Source organism: Conger conger, chromosome 7, assembly GCF_963514075.1.
Source record: "Conger conger chromosome 7, fConCon1.1, whole genome shotgun sequence".
NCBI lineage: Eukaryota > Metazoa > Chordata > Actinopteri > Anguilliformes > Congridae > Conger > Conger conger.
The window spans coordinates 32,388,616-32,414,549 of NC_083766.1; the positions used below are offsets into that span (position 1 = coordinate 32,388,616).

Genomic DNA, 25,934 nt, shown 5'->3' on the forward strand with positions numbered 1-25,934 from the left:
AACACACCCCGGCCTGTGCATTGATCCTTCCTGCTCTCCACAGATGTCAACGGGTCACTTGAAGGCCCTGACCTCTAGCTTCGGGCCAGTGCCTCCTGGCTCCTGCTTTTGTCTGTTGATAGGGAGGACGTAGATCTGCTGCTCTGCGGATCAATGCACAGCTTTCAGGCAGCTGAAGGCTCCCAGTCTCCACCTCCCCCACCCTCTCCACTGGCGCGTGATGAAAAAGCAGTAAAAAATCAAACATCACCCAGTATCACACGTCCAAAGGTCCACTCCATTCCCCAATCCTTCATGCCCCTTGGGTCAAGCTATCAGCAGTCAGAGCAGCTTGTAGTGCAGTGGCAGTCAACCCCAGTCTTGGAGAACTGTTGGGTCTGCTGGTTTATGCTTTCACCTTAAATTCAGCAGCCGATACTGACCAAAATCAGCAGCTCAGTTGAACAAAGTGAAATCAAATGCTTCATCTGATTGATTGAGGGATGAGTAACAGGACACCCTGTGGCAGTTTTGAGAGGCACTAGTGTGCCTGGCGGTGAAAATGTGGATTAAGGGGTTAGGCAGACAGGTCATTATCAGACATGTATTTAGTGCCGCACAAAGGCACTCTTATGGTCTCTTGGATACCGATCCCTCTCAATAACCAGTTTAGGCGCATTGTTGTTAACTGAGCATAATGAGGAGGCAAGCCACTTGGAGAGGCTGCCAAGCGCTTGACACGGCTTTAAAAACGGGACATGTCCTGAGGTGAATGGTGAGTTCATTTGTTCAACAGGAAGTGTGAGTTGTAAAAATGTGAGGGCAACACCAGGGTGTGAAGATTCAGCAACTGAGCCTGAAATCCCCACAGGGGCACTTTAGCTGTTGCACTTACCCTGAACTGCTTTCAGTAAATATCCCGCTTCATGAATTTACTGTATTTTCTGCCTTTGCAAAGGTGTCTGCCAAGCCAAATATAATAATGAAAATATTCAGAGATTATAATGATAATTTAACTAGAGGCGAGATACAGACTGCTCTGTGATAACGTGTGAAATGGGGTCTGGCAATGACAGACAGCCTGTAGATCGTGTGGCTACAAAACTCTCAAAGGAGCACTTCTGTCGAGAATTTAGACTTAAACGAGAATCGGCCGCATTCTCACGATCCCAGAGAAGGTTCTGGAATGGCACTGAGGGCCTGAATGCGCCTCCTCTGTTTGGCCTCCTGTGCTGACCGTAAATCAAATTCATGTCGAATTCATGCCGAATGACATGCGAGCGCCCAGTGACGTAGATGTGACAAAAATATGTTAAGCACAAACAGCCTTTCTGAGCTCTCCCCCGCGACACTCGTCACAATGACTGTTATTGTCTTCTTCTTTTTTCGTTTGCTCAAAGCTAGACGAAACAGACAAAATGGCTGTCGCAAAAGCAAAGGGTAAACGTTCTTCACAATAAGGCGGAGTTGGAGTTGGCCGATTAGCCCAAATAAAACCGAGAGTAAAGAAAGGCACAGAAAGGGCACAGCATAGATGGTTTTTTTATGTGCTATTGGGGGGGGGAAGCTTTAACCTAAATCGATATACTGTACTTCAGAGTACATTGTGCCCCTGAAAGTAAATGGACAATATATGCATTACCTTTGTGAAATGATTATTGATTTGTGCTCATTCGTTCAAATTAAGATAATCCCATCTCTAGAATATTAATTGGGGAAAACATTTGCAATCAACATACAGGGCACGGCTGAAAAACACGAGTGTCCTCCCATTTTCAAAAACAGCAGTGCTCTCACTTGTTCAAACATAGTCCCCATAAATGTTCAGAGGTTATTTTGGCAGTGAATGTCATCAACAATACACAAAAAACATTTATGCGGCAGTATACCTGAAGTATACGATTTTTTACTTCAGAACACATGAAGTATAATTAAAGTTCCTATAATTATGCTTCAAGTAAGCTGTTGTACTTTTCCACATTGGTCTGTAAATATACTGTGGGGAGGAAAGGGATATGTGGAGAGGAGGCTCTTTTATTGCCAGTATTGTGGGAAAAACTTTGAAATAAAATGTTTCTATGGGGGCATAAGACTTATGTATTATAGCTCAATTTTCTATTATGCATTTACTTCCTTTAATCATTGTAAAGGCTTTAATATATCTTGGTATGCTTGACTGCTGAATACCAACATGCGATTGAGTTGCACCTGTATGTTTAAAGTCATGTATATTGTATTTTTTATTTGTTTGCAGATTGATCAAAATGCAACAACCAGTAGAAATGACAAATAAATAAAAATAAATAAAGAAATAAAAATAAAATATGCAGGGAAGTAGATACAAGGTCCCTGTGAGGCGCACTTGCCCTTGACTGAGGCGGCGATCTTGAATCTCTCCAGTAAATACTAAGCAGTATAACCCAATACTCCAATAGTGTCCAATAGAAGCTTGCTTCTGTTCACATGGTGACGCGTAACTCCCTACAAGAAGCAGACTAACAACAATGAAGACCAGATGTAAGAAATAATATTTTATTTTCAAAAGAGGAATCTGACAAGCAATTATCATTCAACATATTAAAACATTTGCACTGGCTCTTAAAAAGAGCCAATGTCATAGTTCATTAAAATAAATACTTTTAAGAGAAGAAAATAATACAGACAGCATATTGGAAAACAAACGATCAAATAATGCACATTTTAAAAGAGATGAAACTTTGAAAGGTTCGTAAAACTCATTCTCACCCCTACACCTCCTACGTAAAAACCACACCTTTTTATATTCAAAAAACAGTATCGTAAAAACCATGATTGGTATCTTGCAAAATTACAAACTACAAAAAAATCTTCAGTTTTTCCACAAAATTTGCTGTAAATGACTGCAAATTGCTGATATTACCGAAAGATTGATCCAGGAATTTCTTGAAGAATAATTCAAAACTACTGGAAATGTGCTTCTTTCATATTTTTACATTAGGATACACATATATATATTATAGCTGTATATTTATATTACTAACTTCCAGTAATGGTAGTGACTTACAGGTCCTGCTCCTGCGGTTGCTAACGTGCTAACGGCTGTATTGCACACGCCGTACGCTCTGCTCCGTCGTGCTGGGAGGCGTTCCAGAAGCCCTTCTCTCACATTTCGTGATTGACATTTGTGACAATTACAACAACGTCCCCGCCTGCACTTTGCTCTGTGGAGACACACTCAGCCTCTTACAACGATCAAGGCCTGCACCACGTGTAGTGTCCCAGCCCTGATCGACTGGCAAGGATTAGGGTTCAGCCCAATTCCCCTCTGTGACACTGTAAGCCAAACCCCACGTTCTGGCATTTCTTACGCCACATGGGGTCGAAGCGTTTGGTTTCATCACCATTCTCCACCCATGCCCTCATAAGAACAATGGATATGTCCTCGGATTTCACAAGTACAGATGGCTGAAGTACAGTGATCACATGAGACGGTGTGTGAAATCGCTGATGCCGTTCTGTACAATGACCACCCTTCCTCACCCCAGAAGATTACACAAGCTACAACTAATTTCAGTAAACGTATCCATGGAGGACCCACTGTAGGGGTCCCAGAAGTGCCGTTTCCACAGACATACTGGGACCAATAGCACCTTTTATATAAAAGTTTGCAGTCCAGACCATACAAACGCTCTGACTCTGGCAGGAAGGTGTAGCGAGAGGGGAGAGGTACGTACATGATTTGGTATGTAAAACCGATCGGGGGCAATGCGTGCGCAGGACAGAAATGCAGAGCACTGCAACTCTGGGAAGCAAGAAATAGGGCAGTTGCACATTAACAGAAGGCAACTGGATTTGTGTTGCATGTTTGTGTGTATTTGTGTGTGTGTGTGTGTGTGTGTGTGTGTGTGTCTGTGTGCATGTGTGTGAGTATGTTTGTGTTTTTGAGTGTCTATGGGTGTGTGCGTGTTTACTTTCTTCTAATATCCTGAGTTCCTACAATACTCTCATCTTTTCTGCCAGTTCAGTCTTAAGGCCAGTTCTGCCTCCGCTCAGCTAAAAACACAAAGGACTCTTCTGTGTTTTCTTCAGTGGAGGAGAACTGCTTAAGGGACATGCTGAAATACACTACCAGCTTCCCTCCAATCTGAACCGATCCCAAACATCCAAAACACACAGTGTCCTCTGCAGTGGGATGTTTACAACAAAATTCAAACATTCGCTCATCTCACCATCTTTACCCAGTCTTCCTATCACATTTTAGATCAGGGTTTGAGGAAGATAATAGGGTTTTTTTTACACTTTTATATAAAACTGCTAGGCACTGTTGAATTTCCAAGGCTTTTTTGTCGCAGATCAAAAACGAAAAAAAATTAAAAGTTGCTGCTCTCCCACAGACTAAAAACACGTCTGCATTTCTGACCAAATAAATAAACGGTTCAAAAATGAGAATGACCGCCAGCAATTCCCTTTCTGGCCAGCTGACACAACCTGTCCCACTCGCCCAGAAACCGGCCTGCTGCAAGGAATCCAAAAGAACACCGAGGCAAAATCTTTGCCGAAAGAGTCCTTTCCTGTTTTGAACCCTACCCGCACTCCCTCCCCAATCCCTACGACCTCCAAAACACGGAACAATGCACACCCCGCTCAGGCGATGATCTTCTGGGGGATGTCTATGGAGGCCTTGAGGAAGATGGCGTTCTCTCGGACGTAGTTCCTCTTCTTGATCTCCTCGTGGGAGATGAACTTGGGGTACCCGAAACCGAGCGTGCTCTCGTCCAGCGAGTTGCGGGCGGTGGAGCTGGGCTTCTGGAAGTTCTTCCAGTTGGGGTCGGGGTTGAAGGTCTCGGTGATGTGTTGGGGCTTGGACAGGGAGGGGTCGCTCTGGTCCAGGATGGAGAAGGTCACCTTGTAGGAGAAGGGCCACTCCAGCAGGCTGTCGTACTCGCCCGGCAGGACCCGGATGTAGATGGACAGGTGGGTGCCCTCGCCGCTGCCGTTCCCGTTGAGGAAGGCCGACACCTGGAGCCGGTACCCGTAGCGGTGGGAGTAGAAGGGCGGGCTGAAGAGCTCGTGGTTGCTCCGCAGCTTGGACTCCTGCAGCCGGCGGGAGTAGTCGGCCAGCTTCCAGATGAGGACGCCGTCCTGGCTGACGGACAGCTCCTCCAGCTCCCTGCGGAGCTCCAGGATCTCCTGGCGCTGCCGGGTCACCAGGTTGCACATCATGGTCAGGTGGGACTTGGTGGTGTCGTCCAGGTGGCGGCTGATGGCCAGCTTGGGGCACTGCCGTAGACGGAGGGAAAAGGGACAAACGCTGTCAGTGTCTAGCCTGAATGGGAGCCTATGCTTAACCTGAGAATACTGGTCCCAAGCACAGCGTGCATTAGCCCACTCTCTGCTGGGCTGCTATACAGTTAATGGCTATGCAGCAAGCACTTTCACCTTCAGGGTCTGCTGTTTTTTGTTTTGACCTTCAAAACAACATTCACTGATACCAAAGAAACCAGGAGAGATTAGTGCATTGTGAAATTGGCAGCTTCAATTGATCAATTAAGTGTAGATCAACAACAAAAACTAGCACACCCCGTGGCTCTCCGGGACCTGGGTTGGCCACCCCTGACCTGAGCTCTTTCAGTTGTTTATCTTCAGCTCTGCTTGTCACCAGTCCTGATGCAATTGTGCAGTTCAAAGGTCGGGCTCGTACAGACATGAGCTGGAGGAAGCCGCTTCATGTGCAGAGCAACAGGAGGACCTGCAGCTAACTGACAGACCAGTGGGGACCTGCAACTAACTGACAGACCAGTGGGGATCTGTGGCTAACTGACAGACCAGTGGGGACCTGCAGCTAACTGACAGACCAGTGGGGACCTGGAGCTAACAGACAGACCAGTGGGGACCTGTAGCTAACTGAGAGACCAGTGGGGACCTGTAGGTAACTGACAGACCAGTGGGGACCTGGAGCTAACAGACAGACCAGTGGGGACCTGCAGCTAACTGACAGACCAGTGGGGACCAGTAGGTAACTGACAGACCAGTGGGGACCTGTAGGTAACTGACAGACCAGTGGGGACCTGCAGCTAACAGACAGACCAGTGGGGACCTGCAGCTAACAGACAGACCAGTGGGGACCTGCAGCTAACAGACAGACCAGTGGGGACCTGCAGCTAACGGACAGACCAGTGGGGACCTGTAGGTAACTGACAGACCAGTGGGGACCTGTAGGTAACTGACAGACCAGTGGGGACCTGCAGCTAACAGACAGACCAGTGGGGACCTGCAGCTAACTGACAGACCAGTGGGGACCTGCAGCTAACTGACAGACCAGTGGGGACCTGCAGCTAACTGACAGACCAGTGGGGACCTGCAGCTAACGGACAGACCAGTGGGGACCTGTAGGTAACTGACAGACCAGTGGGGACCTGTAGGTAACTGACAGACCAGTGGGGACCTGCAGCTAACAGACAGACCAGTGGGGACCTGCAGCTAACTGACAGACCAGTGGGGACCAGCAGCTAACTGACAGACCAGTGGGGACCTGTAGGTAACTGACAGACCAGTGGGGACCTGTAGGTAACTGACAGACCAGTGGGGACCTGCAGCTAACAGACAGACCAGTGGGGACCTGCGGCTAACTGGCAGACCAGTGGGGACCTGCAGCTAACTGACAGACCAGTGGGGAGTGCTGGAGTGAAAGACAGAAAGAAAAACTAAGCTTGAGGGAAAACTATCCTTGAGGGAAAACCATTTGTGAGGTAAAACCGTCTTTGGGGAAAGGTTGAGCCAAATATGCCTCACCCTGCGGGGTTCATTTGATATCACGCTGTGGGGCCCTGTGATGGGCATCTGATATCACGCTGTGGGGCCCTGTGGGGGGCATCTGCTAAAAAAGTGCTGATCTGCCATGAACATCTCATTAAGAGATTTGAACGTTTTGACACCAGCGCTATTGGCCGTCTTTTGTTCTCTTGGACGAGACGGTGAAAGTCCGGATGTCTGTTCCTTGCATTCGCGTTTCTGCTCGTCCTCCACATCCCCCTGTTTTGACAGAGGGGAGGAAGACGCCAGGGCCCAGAGTGCGAATCGCACGGCCCGACTCCGAAAAACACATGTTCCGCAACATCCGGGTTTACAGTGGAGATGAAAGGCAGAGGGGCGCCGGCCGCAGCAGGAAGTGTGCTTCTCGTTAGGGCCGGGCTCCCAGGCACCGCGTGGGAGCGGCGGTCCCAGACGCAGATTACAGGGAGGCTCCGGACAGTTTGGGCCGCATGGAAAATAAATGCTCCGGAGGAACCAAACAAAGGACAGTAAAGGAAGTGGAAAAGCAAAGCTGGCGTGTACACAGATCCACCGGAGCGCTACATAAACAGGGGATACTTCTAAACAGAGGGAGAGCGGGGGAGGAAGAGAGAGCGAAAGAAAGGGAGAGGGGGAGGAAGACAGAAGGGGAGAGGCAGAGGAAAAGAGAATAGAAGAGGGGGGAAGAGACAGGAGGAAAGGGGAGGAAAGACCCCACAGAAAGACAGGCAGAGGGTGAGGGAGAAGGAAAGGAAGAGACAGAAGGAGAGAAAGAGTGGGAAGGGGGATAAGGAACGATAGAGGACAGAGACAAAGAGATACAGAGGATAAAGGAGAAGAAAAGAGATGGACAGAGGGAGGATAGGGGAAGGGGAAGGGGGATAAAGTGAGATAGGGAAGAGGGAGACAGTGAGAGAGAGAGAGAGACAGAGGGTGGAGGAGTAGGGCTGGAAAGAGGGAGAGAAGGACTGGGACAGAGGGAAGGGGATAAGGGGAAATAGAGGAGAAAGACAGAGGGAGAGAGTGAGGCAGAGGTTAAAGGCGAAGGAAAGCAAGAGGGACAGAGAAAGGGAGAGGGGGTGGGGGATAATGGGAGATAGAGGGAGGAGAAGGAGGCTCACCCTGTGTTTGCAGCCAGCATCCTTAAAGGGACAGAGCACCAGAGCGCTGCAGCAGCTGTCCTTCACGTGGGCGGCCAGGTCCTCGCGGGCGATGTTGGGCGTGCCGCACTGGTTGGGGCACTGCACCGGGAAGCGTGGGCAGTGGTACTGGTGGTTCTGTGGGGGGAAACGCATGAATCAACCTGTGCATCAGTACCAAACCAAGAAAAGAACTGCTTTATTTTCATTTTGTGGTCAGTGACCCATCCCAATCTTATTCAAAAATGGCAGGTTTTATTCAACTCATCAGGTAACGGGAATCCACACCAGCCCCTTTCAGGTCAGACTGGACAACCCTGGTTTGAATCGATAATTAAATACAGATAAAGCGTGTCAAACAGTGCGTCTAATAAAAAAACAGGGCTTTTTACAATAATTTAAGAAACCAAATACAAAAGTTCCAAAAGACATATTATGCAACTAAAGTGAAGAGAAATGATACAGTTGCAAGTACTGTACTATACTTGTAACATAAAAGGCATTGGAACTTTTTGTTTTTAGTTTCCATTTTTGTGGCTTTAAGGAGCGTGCGCAAGTACACAGTAAGTGTCTCGGTGTCAGCAGAGTGCTGAATGAAGGCAGTGTGTAAGGATTAGAGCTCCACTGTCAGAGGCAGCTGAAGGAGCCAGTCTAATGAAAGGGTGCAGGCAGGGTGGCACAGAGCCCTGGTACTGTATATACGGGCTGGTCCGGACGCAGGTGTGGCTGCAGGGGGCACGGCCGGCCCAGACAGCGCCAGGCTGGCACAGAGGGGTGGTGAATGGCACTGTTCACACAGGCTCGGGCCTACCGCCACCTGTCTCTGCGCAGCCTGAATGCCACCCTTCATAGGGCGGAGGGAACACTGCCTCCTTATCGCCCCACGGAGAACAGAGCTCTACTGCTGCACACTGACACCTCTGATCTGTAGTGCGCCCTGCTCTGAGTGCAGTGTGGAAGACCACACAGGAGGAGGGAGGGAGACAGACACAGACACACACACAAACAAACACACACACAAACAAACACAGGCACACACAAACAAACACACATGCACATACACTTTCAGCTACAAAGTAAGCCCCAACCCTAATGATCACTGGCAGTCGACCTACAGTCGATGTGTCGACAGAAGAACAGAAAGCACTGTAAACCAGAAGCACGTGATCACCCAGCATTGAAACATTCGGAGGGCCGCAGAACAGCCCCCAGCCTACGCAGAAGCCCCCCCAGGCAGGCCACGGGCGGGGCAGTTTCGGGGGGCTCACCTGGATGGTGTCGAAGACGAACTCCTTGCCGCAGTACTTGCAGGGCTGCGTGCGTTTGGGGCACTCGGCCACGCTGTGCTGGGCCAGGAGCCTGCGCATCATACGAGCCCCGCACTTATTCTCACAGTACACACTCTCCTGGGGGCAGATGCCCTGGTGGTTCTACAGCACACGAGGAGGGAAAGGAGCGAGGGAGGGAGGGAGAGACAGAGAGGGAGAGATAAGTGGACATGAAAGCTGAAGTCCCATCCCATCATTATCAGAGCTGCACCGGGCTTAGAGCAGGCCTACATATTTAAGAGTTACGCAACCCATCTCTCTCAGATCAACTGAGGTTAAGTGCCGCAGCAAAAGACACGTCAGGATCCAACCTAGAAATCAAACCCACCCCCTACTGCATTTTTCTGCTCCGTGGAAAGAACAACTATGTGCAGTGCACTTCTAACCCTGCACAGCACTCTAACCATCATCAACGTAAAACTACGGAACGAAACCGCCTCGGATAACACTGCCAACTGGAAGTCAGGTTATGAGAAAAAGGGAATTCCTCGGCTTTACGCTGCATATAACAGCGCACATAAATGGTTTGCCTCTATTGCAGAACATGTACACGATACACTTCAAACAACACATTAGAAGGCATTAACAAAACCATGCACATCATTAAAGACCGGTGCATCCACGCTATGCAGCACTTAATTGATACACATGAAACGCCGTGCGGCCGGAGGCAGCGTTTTCATAAGAGTGTGCAGCAGTGGGCCTGCTGAGTTTCCTCATTACTGTCGGTGCCCTGAAGGTGCCCGGGTGATTAGAGCAGCACACCGCGACACAAAAGAGTGTTGTGGATGAGACATGTACTCCCAGGTTCCTCTCTGACTCTCTACCCAGCCTACACCTCAGCAACACAAAGGACACAGAGCACCCCCCATACCAGGCTATTCTCCCACAGTTTCCTCATTACTGTCAGTGCCCTGAAGGTGCCCGGGTGGTTGGAACAGCACACATGTACTCCCTTGGTTCCTCTCTCTCACTCTACGCTCCTGCACCAAACTACTCAGGGTACACCTCAGTAGCACAAAGGACACTGATTTAGCCCTTCCGCCATTCCTAGGCTACTCTCCTCCAGGCTAAATGACCGTGTTTGGATTAAGAAAATGGGCTAATTGTGATATTCTTCATAGATATTACAAACAGTGTTCCGTCTTGAAGACAGCTGCTGTCCGTCTTCGGCCGCAGACTAAAAACACACCTGCTTACTCTGCATCTTGGCTCAACTAACGCTGAACTCGTCATGTTTATTATTGGCATATCTACGCTACATCTAACACTGTATACAGAGCAGACATCTTAAACCTCCCTCTTGCAGTGAACAGGGTACACAATGTTATTTTGTAAGGTAATGTACAGACAACTGTTATCAGTATGGATGGCCTGGCATCTGTTCTGCTTGTTGCCTAAAACCCTTTGTGAGTCAGTGGAGATAAATGTGTCTGCTAAACGTTGAAATGTAAACGTGAAAATGCAGACGGTGTCTGCGCTCTCCTGCGACGCGGACGCTCACCTCGTAGGCCTCGCCCGTGAACTCGTTGCCGCAGAACTCGCATTTGACCTTGCGCTTGACGCAGTCGTACTGGAGGTGGTCGGGCAGGTCGCGGCGCGTCAGCTTGGCCGAGCAGCGGTTAGGGCAGGGGATGACGTTGAAGGCGCAGGTGGAGAAGTGGCCCTGGAAGAGAGAGAGGGAGAGAGAGTCAGAGACCACACCTCTAACACAGGAAACATTATGACCTGATTGGCAATCATACTCAACCACACAAAGGATCATGGGTAAAGAGATATGACACCCAGGCCAGCAAAGGCAGAATTCTCCGTCAGAGGCCACACCTCTAACACGGGAAACATTATGACCTGATTGGCAATCATACTCAACCACACAAAGGATCATGGGTAAAGAGATATGACACCCAGGCCAGCAAAGGCAGAATTCTCCGTCAGAGGCCACACCTCTAACACAGGAAACATTATGACCTGATTGGCAATCATACACAACCATACAAAGGATCACGGGCGAAGAGATAAGACAAGGCGGACATAGGAGGCCTGAGGACTGCGGACATACTGTAGACCACACCGGGATGGCTGAGATCACAACGCTGAAGAACCCAACTTCTACAGCAGCGCGTGGGTTCTTCTTCAGCAGCGTGTGGGTTCTTCTTCAGCAGCGCGTGGGTTCTTCTTCAGCAGCGTGTGGGTTCTTCTTCAGCAGCGCGTGGGTTCTTCTTCAGCGTTGTGATAGCAGCCGTCCTCGGCGGTCCACGGCATGCCGTGACTCCGGCCCACACAGGCCCCCGGCCCACACAGGCCCCCGGCCCACACAGGCCTCCAGCCCGCAGCGAGGCCCCGGGCACAGTGCAGTACCTGTAGCTGCTTCATCTGGCCCGTCCAGCGGCAGCCCTCCTCGCTGTGGATGCAGCGGATGGACAGGGCCAGGATCTGCTGCTCCAGCTCCGGGTCAGGGTAGATCTGCAGGAGCAGCCATGGGGACTGCGGGTTAGCTTAGCCTAGCCTAGTTAGCCTAGCCTAGCCTAGCCCCTCTATGCTGAGAGCTCTTTATTTATTTATTTATTTATTATTTTAACAATAGTGCTCAGTAACATTAAAATGATAAAAGACAGCAATAATAAATCAATCAATGACTGTTGTTTTATAGCACATTTCACAATAGGCAAATTAGGGATTGTAAGCACCACGTGCTTCACGGAATACCCCCATCATGAATCATTCTGATAATGCACTTCATTTACACAACACAGCTTGGAGTGCTTGCCAAATATTAGCCTTAGGCATTAAAAGGAAAAGAGCATGTCTGAACAAAATGAGACCAAATCTGATATGATGCGTATGTGAGCAAAAAAACAACACCAGGGTGAAACCGTTTGCATAACAAGGCCGCAAATGAGTGACCTCAGACCAACCAAAAGTTTTGATTACAGTAAACAAGAGCACAGTGCCTGCAGTTTAGATAAGCATATGGCATGAATGCTCCAAACGTCTCAGTGAACAGACGTTAACCTGAGGTGCATATTAACGTAACGATTGTGACGGATTATCCCGGAAAGTCTGTGCCTTCACCACCACTGTGAGTGCTTTCACAAGAATGCAGCTTCATTCCGAAGGGAGCCAGTCAGCCTGTTTTCTGCATTTCTCCCTCCCAAAATCAGGTTTAGGAGTAAAGATGGAAAACAAGCCAAAGAGTTTAATTACAGGGACTTGGGAGCCCTTTTCTGGAGCGGCTCAGTGCTAAACCACGTGTAATTTTGGAACAGAGCACAGGGACGTGACTTAATGATAGAAGTCATTCGGTTGTTAGTGGATCAGCCCAATGCTCTTGTGGTACAGTACTTGTCCTTCTAATGAAATCATCAAAGATCTGAGAGAGCCTTTTATTTGTGCAGCTAAGCAGCGTATTGCATACACTAGTCTAGTTTTTGGTTTTCCAGCTAAGGGGGGGGGGGGGGGAGGGGTTAGGAAAGATCCGGCCTTCATTCCATATTAGCAGCCAAATGTCTGAAGGGGAAATAAACAGCTGTGTGTACGGAGTGTGTACAAATGCTCTATGACTGCCTGGCTCCAGCGCTGTCTGTGCAGTTCAGTCAGCCCACGGTGAGTCATCCTGCCCTGGCTACCCCCACACAGAGCCCACTGTGGCTCCGTTCCCCGGCGCTGCTTAATTAGCGCCGTTCTGTGGGCGGGGGCAGGGGGAGGAGCTCTCTCTCGCTCTCTCTCAGAGCGCGCTGGTGGGCGGGGCCGGAGAAGCGGACATCTGGAGCGGTCCGCGGAGCTCGGAGCTGGGGGGGACGGGGTTCATGGGAGAGGCTCTGGGACGTGTCCGGAGATGAAAGCACCGGTCTCAAGGGGAAGGGGCTTTGCAGTGTGGGGGTGGACTTCCTGAATAAATGTGGAGCCAAATAGTATCAATGGGAGTCCTCATGAGGGGGCACAGTACCGCGATACACTCTCCAACACCTGCCGTCCTGCGGTGCTGTCGGACACGAGCGAGGAAGTGAGCGTGTGCGGGTGCGTGTGTATGTGTGCATGTGAGAGAGACAGGCAGGCAGGCAGAAGAGTCGCTGTTCTTACCTTGGCATAGTCCAAGGGCAGCTGGTCCTCTGGACACTTAAAGACACCCTCACTGTAGAAACACAACAGAGAGAGGACGCGTTACATATTACAGCAACTGTAGGAAGAGCACTACAATCAAAACACTAGCACAGACTGAACTCAGTTCACTCCTGGTTAGTGCCACAAAACAAAAGTAATGCACATTAAAACGGCATTAAATCAGGCGTTTATGGGGAAAATGTGTTCACCTGGAGATCCTTCTAACCAGCAGGAGTTCACTATGGCTCTGAGTGGAGGTGAACTCCACCTCCTCCTCATAAACCAGGCCCACCCTGCTCCGCTGACTGGATGACCTTCTCTGGACCATTGGTTTAACACTTTTTCCCTTTCCTCCCCCCTCTCCCTGTTTATGAATTTACTTCCACATTTCCACAATTACAGCTTTGACTACTGGAAAAAGAAAATGGCAGCCGACCTGGTTCTGCCAACATCAATACACAAAAGGTTCTCTATCCGTCACTCTCTCCCTCTCTTCAACACTCTACTTTTCTCTCCGTCCCTTTCTCTCACTTTTTATACCCCTTCCCTTTCCCACCATTTCTCTCCCCCTCTCATCTCTCTCTCCCTTCCCCTCTCCCCTTCCCTCATTCCCTAAATCAAGCAGCACTAACTGGACTGCAGCTAATGTCCACACTGCTTTGGTTAAGGTTGCGCTGAGAGCATTGATTTCTTATTTGTCCGTAGGAGCGGAGCAGCTGACTGTTGGGGCCAGCGGCTCCTAGGAAATCCTCTCTTGTCTGCCGTGTGACGGCAGATCTCGCTCTTTCACCAAAGTGGATTAGGGACATCAAAACATTTTTTTCTTTTCCAAGAGGGTTTTAACCTCAAAGATTCAACATTTTAAAGATTCTGACTCATGTCCTTGTTGGAACACAAAAGGCTGTAACTGGCACAGCCACTGTCAAACAGACAGCGCATGAGTTACCACGGCGATATAATGAGGTTTAGCAGACACTTATCCAGGGCACCACAGAAGATAAATCTTTAGAAAAGTATAGCTGAAGCCGTCAGTGAATTTGATATCAGTAATATTCGTACACTCTTTTGATTTTACTCACCGAAGAGCAACAGATTTTGTATACTGGCACAGAAATCGAGTGAATGATTCAGATATCATAACCGCGCAAAGATCACACACAACGCTGTTTTGACATGCTGTGAATTCCACCGACATGAAAGGAAGTATGACTGGAACTTTGAGTAAGACTCGAAGCAGTTAAAATGCCTCTGAAAGAAATCACGTTGTAAGGCCTCTGTGTAGGCGTATATTTTAGTGGCACGCTTAACTAGATTTATTTATAAAATCAACACATTTATTTTCTTTGGATGACAAATAATCTCTACATTTATATCCACGATCAGCACTGCAAATAGTCCAATGTGAGAACACAATCTGTGCACCAACTAAAACAGAAAACAATTGTGATTATTCGATGCATTTTGCTAGATATACAAAATTAATGAGGTGAAAATGCTTTTTTTGTACTCAGTATTACACCTTGTCCTAAAAACCAGGGCACACGCATAATTAATGACCCCATATGTTAGGATATTTCTTGTGTAGGTCACCTCCTCTAGCCCCAAACAATGAATCATTTTTAATGATTCTTAAGTGCTGCAGCTCATATGAAATGAACCTCTCCCTGTAAAAGAATAACAGGAGAAAAATTTTTGTGTGTTTGGAGGGTAGCGGCTGACCCCCTGGCAGAGGAGGTGGAGGAGATCAGTGCTGAGTCTGGCTCAGAGGCTGTGTTCAGGAGCTTATCGCCCCTGAGGGCTCGGCACCGGAGACCAGACAAAGGCTACTGGGGAGGGGGAACACAGGGCCCTTTTCTGTCAGACCCCCCCCCCCCCACCACCAAACATCACAAGGGTTAACCCCCCCAAGCCAGGCTGGCAGAGCACCTCATCAATGTGCCCCCCCAACCAGCAAAGTGAAACGCGTCTGGAACATGGATGCCATCATGAAATATTAACCGAGGTAAATAATGGATGAGTTCGGTGCTGCTGGTACAGTGTGGGTTTGGAGGTGGGGTACAGAGACAACAAGGGCAGAGAGACAGAGAATGGTTTTGGGAAAGATTCCCGAGTGTGTGATGCTGCTGTTGCTTCTGGGACCAATGTGGACTGAGGACTTATTGCTATAGTCTGAGCCTCTCATGCCACAAAGGCTTGCGGCCAAAAACTCCAACCGTAGCCAGGTAGCTGCAAAAGGCCTGCTTTTCAATGCTTTCTCAAGTGTGTGTGTGTGTGCCTGCCTGTGTCTGTGTGTATGAGTGTGTGTGAGTGTGTTCATGTGTGCGACCAAAATAACCGCATGTAAATTAGTTGCTGCTCTCCGGTTCCAAGAAAACAGGAATAACTGGTTTTTAGTTTCATCCCATGAGCCTGACAGCCTTCTGTGTCTAAGCAGGAGTCGGGGGGGGGGGGGGGGGGGGGGTGATGGGTAGGGATTTCAGTGAAGGACAATGGCTGACCTCTCTGCCCAAACTCCATAAATAGATTAGTGGAATCAAAGGCTGGTGAATGAGGAAGGAGGCCAGCGCTCCCCCCACAGACAGAAGGACCACAGAGCTCCCATTTACATCCCCCCAACCTCTTAATCAGCAGGAACGCACGGTCAGGTAGAGCATGTGACCAACCACATGAGCTCAGCTGTGCTTCATGGCCGACCGACTGCCGTCGCTACAGCTTCAAACCCGGCGACTCGAAAAGCAGGCCGGCCAAACAAGAACAGAGGAACGCAGATGATGCAGGAAGCAGAAAGGCCCAAACCGGTCGAGTCAACAGGACGGAATGCTCCAGGATCGAAGCATTGCAAAACTGACATAGTCGTTAAGATGTTGACACGATAACAACTGACACAACCCCACTTCTTGGAAAGATGGCACCAAACCAAAAGTTGGATTCCCCGAAACATGCCCTTTCAAATAATAAGACTGCAGCTAATGTTAGGCAGTATATGACTATTAATATGACAAACATGACTATTATACAATGGCCTTCAGAGCAAAATAAAAAAGCATTCCCAACAAGTATTTTAGTCTAATATTATTTTCCAACTTGAGAGAGTAATCTTAAGATTTATTACAAGACTAAAATGCTTGTTAAGACATTTGTTTGCTGATCCTCGGCTCGTAGGATTCCCATACAAGCCCCCAGACCCTGTGAAGGGGCAGACAGAGGTGATCTCCAGGACGACGGGGACATCGGAGCCGGGGGCACCCTACGGGGGGGGAGGGAAGGGGGGGCTCCCCGTCTGTCCGTCTCCCTTACGAATTGCCGGGGGGTTGACTCAGCTCCCAGCCTCAGATGTAGTCCCGGCTGGTCAGCACAGTGTTAATAACACGACCCGACGCCTGGCCCTCCCCCCTCCCTCACTCACCGATCCCAGTCACCCTTTTGTGACACACGCACATAAAGGGAAAAAAACTGGCGTATAATGGGGGAAAAAAGAGCAGGTCAGGGATAGTACAATACAATCTGTACGTTTGTTGGCTGTAAAAGCCAGTTGTTCCAGACCTCGTCACACCCTGCAGCCTTCAAATCAACGCCTTCCTCTCACGGCCGCCAGCGTGACTGAACCAGCGTCACCTCACAGAGCGAACAGGGAGAAAAGCACACTGTTGTCTTGACCGTAAAACCACAGCAAACGGCCTGGCACAGGGCCGAATTGGAGCACAGCAGACCAATGCGTCCGCCGATTCCGTCAACCGGCTTTTTATATTTCTGTTGTGATTGTACGTTATCGCTACGCCCTTTCAAATTTCATAGCCCATGTTTGTATGGCTTTCTACTGCATTTCTGTAACAACCTTAGGAGAGCACTTCAAATGGACAAATGTTTTTCTGAGTAAACTAACTATGAGCAGACTGCTCTGGGGCCAGCAGTACTGACTGGACAGTCACAGGAGAGAAGTGGGCAGCGCTGAAACACAGTTCTCCATCGCAGCAAAGTCCATTCGGCCACGTTACGATTTGCGTTCATCACTGCCAGCCCTCGGGGGAAAGAGTCTCCGGCAGCCTTTCCGTGTCAGCGAGCTCCGCGGTTTGGGTTGGGCCGTGACTGTCATGGGGCAAACGCCCGCGGGACAGGCGGAAATGCCTGGCCGCTAATTGCTCGTGCAGGGGGGGGGGGGGGCGTATCGTCTGCGTCAGTGCGACATCGAGGTCAGACGAGCGGTGAAATCTGCTTAGTGCTAATTAGGGGCAGACTTCCCACGTGAGTGAAATGGCTTACGCTTCATCAGCCCTTTCCCCCCTAGACTGCCCGGGCCTACACCCCCCCCAGCCCCAATCCCCTAAGCGCAGATTAAAAAGGCTTCAATTTGCACACTGACATTGATGATGCTGCCACAATAATGCAATGTCACTTTCTTAATATCTCTGGAAGTGGGTGGGTATAAGGAGGAGGTGGATCTAAGTGTGGCTCAGATTATTATTCATTGGGAGGCCTAAATATGTCTGAGTGCGGTGCGGGATGATTGCACATAAGCCCCGGTCTCCCCTGACCCTCCTTCACCGCAGGTCAGCCATGCTGCTGTAAATTGACCAGGGCCAGACGGCACCATTTTGGCCAATCCCAGTTTCCATAGTATGCTGGACTAGAGCCCAGGCGAATTAAACGTGCTCACCCTGTGTGAAATAAAACCTCCAGAATTTTTTTTTTTTTTTTCCAATACTTACCCCAAACTGGGAAGAACACTCAAGACAGGGACACCAAGTACAGACCTCAAACTCTAAAATGCCTGCAGTAAATCAACCAAAGAGAATAAAACTGGTCTCACTATCAATACCAAGGCTGCACATAAACCTGAATAAGAATGTGTGCATGGCTCTTGCATGCGCCTTAAAAATCTCTTCTGTTCTTTTTACCGTTTCCTTCTGTCTGTTCCCAAGGTCTCCGTCTCTGCACTAAACCTTTAGCACTTATCTAGATCCGTCATGCAGTCCCCCAGTTTCCCCTCTTTGGTGGTGAAACCCATTGAACTCCTGAAACAAAGGCAACCTTTCAGTAAATCCTCCCCACTTCCTAAACGGGATTCCTGGATTTCCGTGTTCCTGCAGCGCTCGGCTCCGAGTGTCGGGAGAACACAGGCAATTTTATTTCATCTTGGGAGACGCTCCTTAATCTGCCTAATCCAGCTGTGTGTGTGTGTGTGTGTGTGTGTGTGTGTTCTGCACTCATGCCTCATGTACCCTCTCTCAATCCCATAAGCGCGAATATTGACTGATTGATCGTGTTGGTCATTAGAACCCATACCAGAGAAGGATGGGCTCCCCCCCAAGCTTCTTCCTAAATTTCACCAGGGAGTTTTCCCTTGCCACTCGGGATTCAGGCCAGGGCTTTTTGTACAGCACATTTGTGAAATTTTGATTTGATTTGGTCTTCACAAACTGCGCCCCGCCAAAGTGTGCGTTGCACTTCCACAACATCTTAAAGGTTCTTCCATTGCCAATGATACTGAACGCTAAACAGAGGAATCATCCGACATCGCAATTACGGCATGTTGAATATTACAGTTGAGGTCACTGCTAGATGACACGTGACCGGAGGTGTCCTGATGCTACCCTTCATTGTAACTCAAAGATAAAGTCGGTTGAATCTCAGCTTAAAAAAATAAAAAATAAAAATACACCTTGAACTCCCAGGCTATAAAGGATAACAAAAAAATCCCAAGAGAATTGTGTTGGGATGGGAGATCAAAGGTGTTGGGTGGGGCTGGAGTAGGGGGTGGAACTTCAAACCAAAACTGAAAGCCTATTTGTAGGCTTTCAAAAAGAAAACAACACCAAACTTGGTTCAAAGCGACATTTCAAATGAACGACATAACAGCAGAGAGGTTTGTGGGGGCTAGTCTTCGGACGGCAGACAGACTATTACCGTGAGAACGAGAATGACAGGTGAAGGCAAGTTCACAGAGCCTGAATGAGAAAAGGGGTTGGGGGGGGGGGGGGGGGGGGTGACCAAAAGAACACAACACCGCGGGGAAGACATAGATCTCCCCACATTACTGCTTCCTTAGTTTCAGTGAAACCACAATCACTTTTCCCTTCCCATCTGTCTCTGCGGCTGACAGAGTGCCTCTCCGTCTCCCTGCATGACCTCGCAGGCCTAGCGCTCAGCGGATTAACCCTTTCCGGAATGTTCCGGGCGACGCGCGGGCACTGACGCGTCCCTTCTAAAAGCGCCTTTTCAGACGTTCGGAAGAATAACAAACTGCGATGCGCGGGGGGCCTTTCAGAAGCTTGTGCCGTGAAAAAGAAAGAAAGTACGGCACCTGGACCTCACGCATCAGACACGCGACGGGAGCACTCCGCGACGGTCGGGTGAGGCCGAGGATTTCGTGAATGACACCGGAGCAGCTGCGTTCGACACGGGCTGCAGGTGATGGCCAATCACACTCCTCTCCCGGGCGAAACCAACACGGCCGGCTGAAGGAAACGTGAGCTGTCAGGCCTGCGTGTGCGTTGAGCTGCTCTCCATCTGTAGAGCCGGCTAACTTTTACGCCTAAGGGCTCCGACACGTCAAGCCGCCTGGCCTCGGTAATGAGGTCGTCTGGATCTTGAGCGGTCAGTGTAACAGGGCAGCTAGAATTGAAGAGGAGATTACAGAACCCATCTGCCAGACTCAAAATTTATTATCCTGAATGCCTGCCACACACCTCTGAGCCAAACAGAGACACGTGGCACACGTGGGGGGCTGATGTTGTGAGTATTTTAGGAGCGAGAGACCAATCCAGATGTTCCACTAGGTGGCCTTAACTTGACTGTGCTTTTGTTCAGTGACAAAAGAAACTGAAACATTCCGGATGGACGATAAGACTGAGTGACTGAAATCCCCAGAGAAAGAAATGCCATCTAAACAGAGACGCAAGGACAAATGCTTTATGATAGTACAAAGAAAGTTCTGGAATTAGCTACCGCTACATTACATTAATGGCATTTGGTAGACACTCTTATCCAGAGCGATGTACAGTTGATTAGACGAAGCAGGAGACAATCCTCCCCCGGAGCAATGCAGGGTTAAGGGCCTTGCTCAAGGGCTCAACGGCTGTGCACATCTTATTGTAGCTACAGCGGGGATCGAACCACTAACCTTGCGTGTCCCAGTCATGTACCTTAACCACTACGCTACAAGCCGCCCTGCTAATCAGGCTACATATGCCTTTGACAGTCATTCAACATTGACAGAAATGCTAATAACACAGCATGCCTTAGGACCTGTTGGGATTGTGTGGGCCGGTGTAGTACTTAGTCCTAAATGACACTAAAGTGCTCATTTATCCAAATGAGGAGGGAGTCAATGGCCTGGTGTACAGCAGGCCTAAAGGACAGGAGAATTTGGCATAAGAGATGGGGTGGGGTGGGGTGGGTGTAGAGACAGGGAGGAGACTTTGAAAATAGAAGTTGAGAAAACTCACAGCATGGAGAATCAAGGAAATTGGTTGTTCTGATTTTAAAATGTTTTTCAATTCAATTCATGAACTTTTTTTATTAATGAAAAACAAGAGGACAAGCGGTGTGTTTTAACTGCTCAGGCTGGATGTAACGGTCCTCGCTGTGATTAACAGGTCTGGTTAAGAGGCCACCGCCAGACAGTTATCCCCATTCTTAGGGAGCTCAAGAGCATACAAACACAAGTTAGACTTCCAACTGCAAGCACAAAAAACAGACAAATGAGTATACCCCCTACCCCACATTGCCTAAAGCATTAACATATTCACTTAATGCACAGAGAGTACACTCTCCTACAAGGGTCTCTTAAAGTGATCTACAGGGGAGCATCTTGGGAGAGGCCACCCACCCTTCCATATATAAATCACAGCACAGGGACAGCCAATAGCAGCGAATGCAGTGTGCCCTACTGGATTAGAGTGGTGGGCACAGATATTATAAAGTACAGCTTTGCTTTCATTTATAAAACTGTACTTGGTATTTTTACATCATACATGTTGAGATTCTGTATCTTAAAGGGATTTTCTGGTTGTGGGTTAAATGGTGTGTGTGTCGGTGTGCGTGCGTGTGTGTGTACGTGTGCACATGCATGCATGTACGTGTGTGTGTGTGTGTGTGTGTGTGTGCGCGTGAGTGTCAGTGTGTGTGGAGGAGTGGGGCGCTATTAAAACATGACATTATTCCTGTGCAGAGGTGTACTTTCACTCCACAGGCTTATATAACAATAATCCCTTTTCTCCTCTGTTCACTCAGCCCTGTGCTGACATTTCAAAGAGCACACCATCTGTGAGCTGCCTCGCACAAAGGTTAGGGAAATACCAGCCCTCCTGCAAAAGGCACGTTGGACCCGCCACACAAACACAGGTGAGCCGTTAGCGTGCTCATCGCAGACATAAAGGGTCACTCTGAATAAACTGCTAAATGTTTTCAGTCGGACTGTATTCACGTGGATGTGCCCATACACTCCCTCCCAACCCCAATGCTGTGAAAGCCCAGTTTCCCATGTTACAACAGCTGGGCCTGTGGTTCTACTGGATGACATCACGTTAGCTTAGCAGATGCTCTCTCATGAAGGCCAATTGCCCCGCCTGCAAATCAAGCACAGTCGCCAAACCGTTGAAACAGCTGGATTTTTACACGCGAGGTAAAGCGCCGGGCGAATGCAGAGCGTATCGCTTGCGGTTGGAAACCTGAAACGTCCAGCGGGGCCCCAAGGGCCGTGCGTCTGCGAGTATCAAACGGATGGCCAAAACCCCCCAACGCAGGGCCCTTTTACAAAAAACTCCTTTTCCCTGCTGACCATAGGCCGTTTGAGCTTGGCTCTCCTGTGATGTGCACTGGCTGCTCCCGCCTCAGGTCAGAAGCAGGCCAGGGGAGGGGTGCACAGTACAGTTATCCAGAGACAGATTTAAGCCCTGCTGCCTCCACAATCTATCCCTGAGCACATCCCCCCACCAGGGCATCAGGGCTGAGAACAGCCTCTGTCGACGGAACGCAGACATACCACATGGGCGGCGGCGACCGGCCTCCCATTGGCCAGAGCCTCAATTTCCCCCTCCCATTGGCCAGCGCCTCCATTTCCCCCGCCCATGGTCTGCAGATTCCATGCATTACCGTGGGTGCGCCTGGACCGAGTCACACAAGCTTCTTCAGAACTCGTGGACCCAAATGGCCTCACTCGCTGGCTTGACGCTTGGCTTTTTGATTTTGAGTTGACCGTGCATGTAACGCCGCCCGGCCGCTCCTACAGGCCCATGAGAAACAGCCACCGCCCAGGCACAGGCATGAATAAATAAAAGGCCAAATCTCTCCTAATGCGCTCCGGGATCGTTTTTCTACCTGATTTCCTCTGTGGATTTTCCACACATGGTTGGGAATTTAGGAGGGGGGAGGAGGAGGGAATCAATTCCATTTGGTGAGCTCATGCTGGCCTGAGCGGAGAGCTGGGTGAGCTCCCGCTACTCAAGCTGAGAGCCTGGCCGGAGCGCACACTGCACCGCCGAATGCAGCGCTCACAGCACTGCAAACACGCCGGTCTTAACAAACGCTTCAGTCTTAAGACTAATAAAACGAAGAAAATATTAGCTTGTTTCAAGCTACCTTTTGCTCGACAAATTTTCTTCGGCAAATCTTGAAATGAGTTTTGCCAATAGTTTTGCCTCATTTTGTAAAAAAGTAAGAGAAACAAGATTTAAAGTGAATATAAGACTAAAATAAATTGAGATTGACATTTTTTGGTTTGTGCGGTGCTAGTACTGATGTTAACACACACACAGACTTAGCAGACCAAGTAGTGGGTGTAAAATTCTTTAAAAACGTTATGGTCGTGTTTGGGTTTGATCTAACAAGAGGGCTCCTGTCGGGACAGCCAATCCACACCCTGGTGCGCAACATGCGACGTGCACGTGTGAAACCTAGAAGCTGTTCAGCACGGAGGTGCTAAAAACGCCTGCTGGGTTATTAGATGTGAGAAACAACCCAACCCACGCTTCACGTACAACTGCATCACTTCAGTACAAATATAAAAATACACTACTCGTGCCTGTACTCACACAAGCAAACACACACAGATACACAAACATGAGAATGCTTACACAAGTGACTGAAACTCTCACCCACACGCACGCACACATACACACACACACACACACACACAGACACACACACACACACACACACACACGGCTGACCTTAAGGAACACCAAATTATAATGGGAATCTAGCATTGAAGGTTCAGTGAGGATCTAGCTGAAGCATCACCAAAGTACAATCAATAAGGATCTGACAGAACAATTTCATCTCAACAGCCCCAATGGCTCTAGCGACTGACGGAGCGAAACCCCTGGCTTCAGTGGACATCTCCAGCACAATTGGCCTTCTATTTCACCATTTAATTATAGAGGACAGCTCTAATTTTAGTGTTTCTCCAGAGCGAGCGGCTCCGAGCGGCGACGGAGAAGCCGGGAAGGCAGGCCGGCGCCTCCGCACTAATCCCGAGGAATTCCGGCGCAGGGCAGCCTTCTTTTCCGAGGCTCGACGCTGCCGGGAGGTCCATTAGCAGGTTACTAATCATACGCGCAAGGCGCGTTTCTGACCGCCCACGCCAGCCCAGGTTTCATACAGCCCGGCCTCTCGAAGCCCGAAGAGCTGAGGGAGGATCCGGATAATTCCGCCGAGTGGGATATGATTCGCTCTTTTATGAAGCGCGCACCAGCCAAGGTCAACGGCCCTGCTCGCCTTTCACGTTCCCTCACACCTACGTCCTGACTGACGCCATGCGATCGGCCCTTGAGCCATGAAAAGCCGGGGCTTGCTGTAATGAAAACCATGACTTATTCCTTTCAAAGAGAACCTTGAACATGAAGGGAGCGATTTATTTCACATTCAAAACCGTACAGTAACGGTTGTGGCCTAGAGTGGCCAGGGGTGGGGGTAATCTGAACACCTAGAGAGGGCACCTCATGACCTCTGGACTGTGGTCTGTATTTCTGACAGGGTGTCATGGAGACAGCTCGGCCGTCCTGCGAATTAAGGCAGGTTTGAAGCTGTTCTCGTGATGAAGGCCTCTTGGATCTTTCGTGTCGCTCATAAAAAGCTGCTGCGGGAAGCTCAGCCCATGGGCTGCAGACACAGGAAAAAGCTTTTCTACAGCGGTGGAAGGGAGAGGAGGAAAGGGGGAAATGCGGCTAATTCTTAAGCCACTGGGCCCCCGGCTTAAATTATTCCTCCTCAACCGCCTGTCTGACAGGATGGAAAACCCCAAAATGAGGGAGAGGAGAGATGGGCCGAGACAGAGAAAACCTAGGCAGCCTGGGGCCGCACTGCCTCTCACTAATCCAGTGTCCTTGCGCTGTGTGGTGGAGCCAGTTCCTCACAATGTGCTATGTGGCACATGCACCCTCCCACCGAGGTATCACGAGTTTGACGCAAATTCGGCTCACCCCCAAAATGGCAGCCATCACCTCGTGCACTCAGCTGCGTGCGGTTACTCCCACCACACAGGCTCCATAACCCCCCATCACTGCTGACAGAGAGCCTCTGTCCTGAAGATGAACCTGATGCAGGCACGGTATTCGGCCAGTTCTCAGGTCAAAGAGTTGCCGTTGTCCACAATGAGACCGAGACAGGATGCGTCAAGCACGTACCTGCCCAATCAGCGGTACTGGAATTTCAGAACCAATCAGAAAGTGAAATTGAAATGGATCTTACAGCATTCTCATACACCCGTGATAATCGACCGTACCCATGCTCAGAACACGGCCACTGATGCCGGTGTGAAACCCAAGCCAATCATACGGGTTCACCTGTCTGACGGTGATGGGTGCAGGGATAAATTCTTTAGCAAGTGCAGTCTGAGCAGGGATTAGATGCATGCGTTACTGCAGGGGCCAGGTTACATCTGTGAGCTCGGAGTGAATCGACCGTAGAAGACAACACAGCTGCTCAAACAATCCCATGGTTCTACTAACCCTGGGTTTCAACATCAATTAACAAAAAAAATAAATAATGATGCCTTTCTGCCACACTTGTGGGAAAGACACTACAAATGTATTTAACTGTCTTGTAATTACTTAAAATCAATAGTAATAAATATTAGGTTGTTTTAAGTTATGGTTTACTTGAGAAGAATAATTATCTTAACCCACTGGCAAATCTTGAAATGGTCTCACTTCAATAAGGCAATATTTTGTCTTACTTAGTAAAAAAAATTAATAAATAAAAAAGTCATAGAAACAAGATCAAAGTTTTAAGATTAAATATAAGACTAAAATACTTGCAGCAGAAATAATTCCTAAAATTCATGGTGAATGCAAGCATTTAAAAATATCTTACAGATTATCAACGATTGATCTGATGATTTTACAATGAGTAAAAGTAATGACCTATTACATCACAGTTTCCAATGGCTTAGTTGTAATGTAACCTAGCAGCATTCCACTGCGCTGATGGAGCAGAATCTACAGAGCAAGATTGTGGCTCAAATTTCTTGTATTGCAGGGGTGTCCAACTGTCCAATCCTGATGACAGCAGGTTGTAGCCTGGCACCAAAACACCAGTTTTTGACAGAAATTGAATGGCAAGTGTGAAAGGAGCTTTAAATGGTCTTCAAACACATGGTCTCACGCAGCTTCTGAAC

At 49.0% G+C, this 25,934-nt stretch overlaps 1 protein-coding gene across 1 annotated transcript in view; it reads right to left on the reverse strand.

Annotated features, from left to right (window-relative positions):
• Positions 1–2,495: 2,495 nt before the first annotated feature.
• Positions 2,496–25,934, reverse strand: part of traf4b (tnf receptor-associated factor 4b) — a 37,508-nt gene continuing 14,069 nt past the window's right edge. Inside the window, exons 2-7 of the mRNA XM_061248596.1 lie at positions 13,298–13,349; positions 11,576–11,680; positions 10,722–10,883; positions 9,158–9,319; positions 7,872–8,027; positions 2,496–5,238 (exon numbers count right to left, since the gene is read on the reverse strand). Coding sequence (XP_061104580.1) covers positions 4,603–5,238; positions 7,872–8,027; positions 9,158–9,319; positions 10,722–10,883; positions 11,576–11,680; positions 13,298–13,349 — 1,273 coding nt within the window. The 3' untranslated portion in view covers positions 2,496–4,602. The remainder of the gene's footprint in view (positions 5,239–7,871; positions 8,028–9,157; positions 9,320–10,721; positions 10,884–11,575; positions 11,681–13,297; positions 13,350–25,934) is intronic.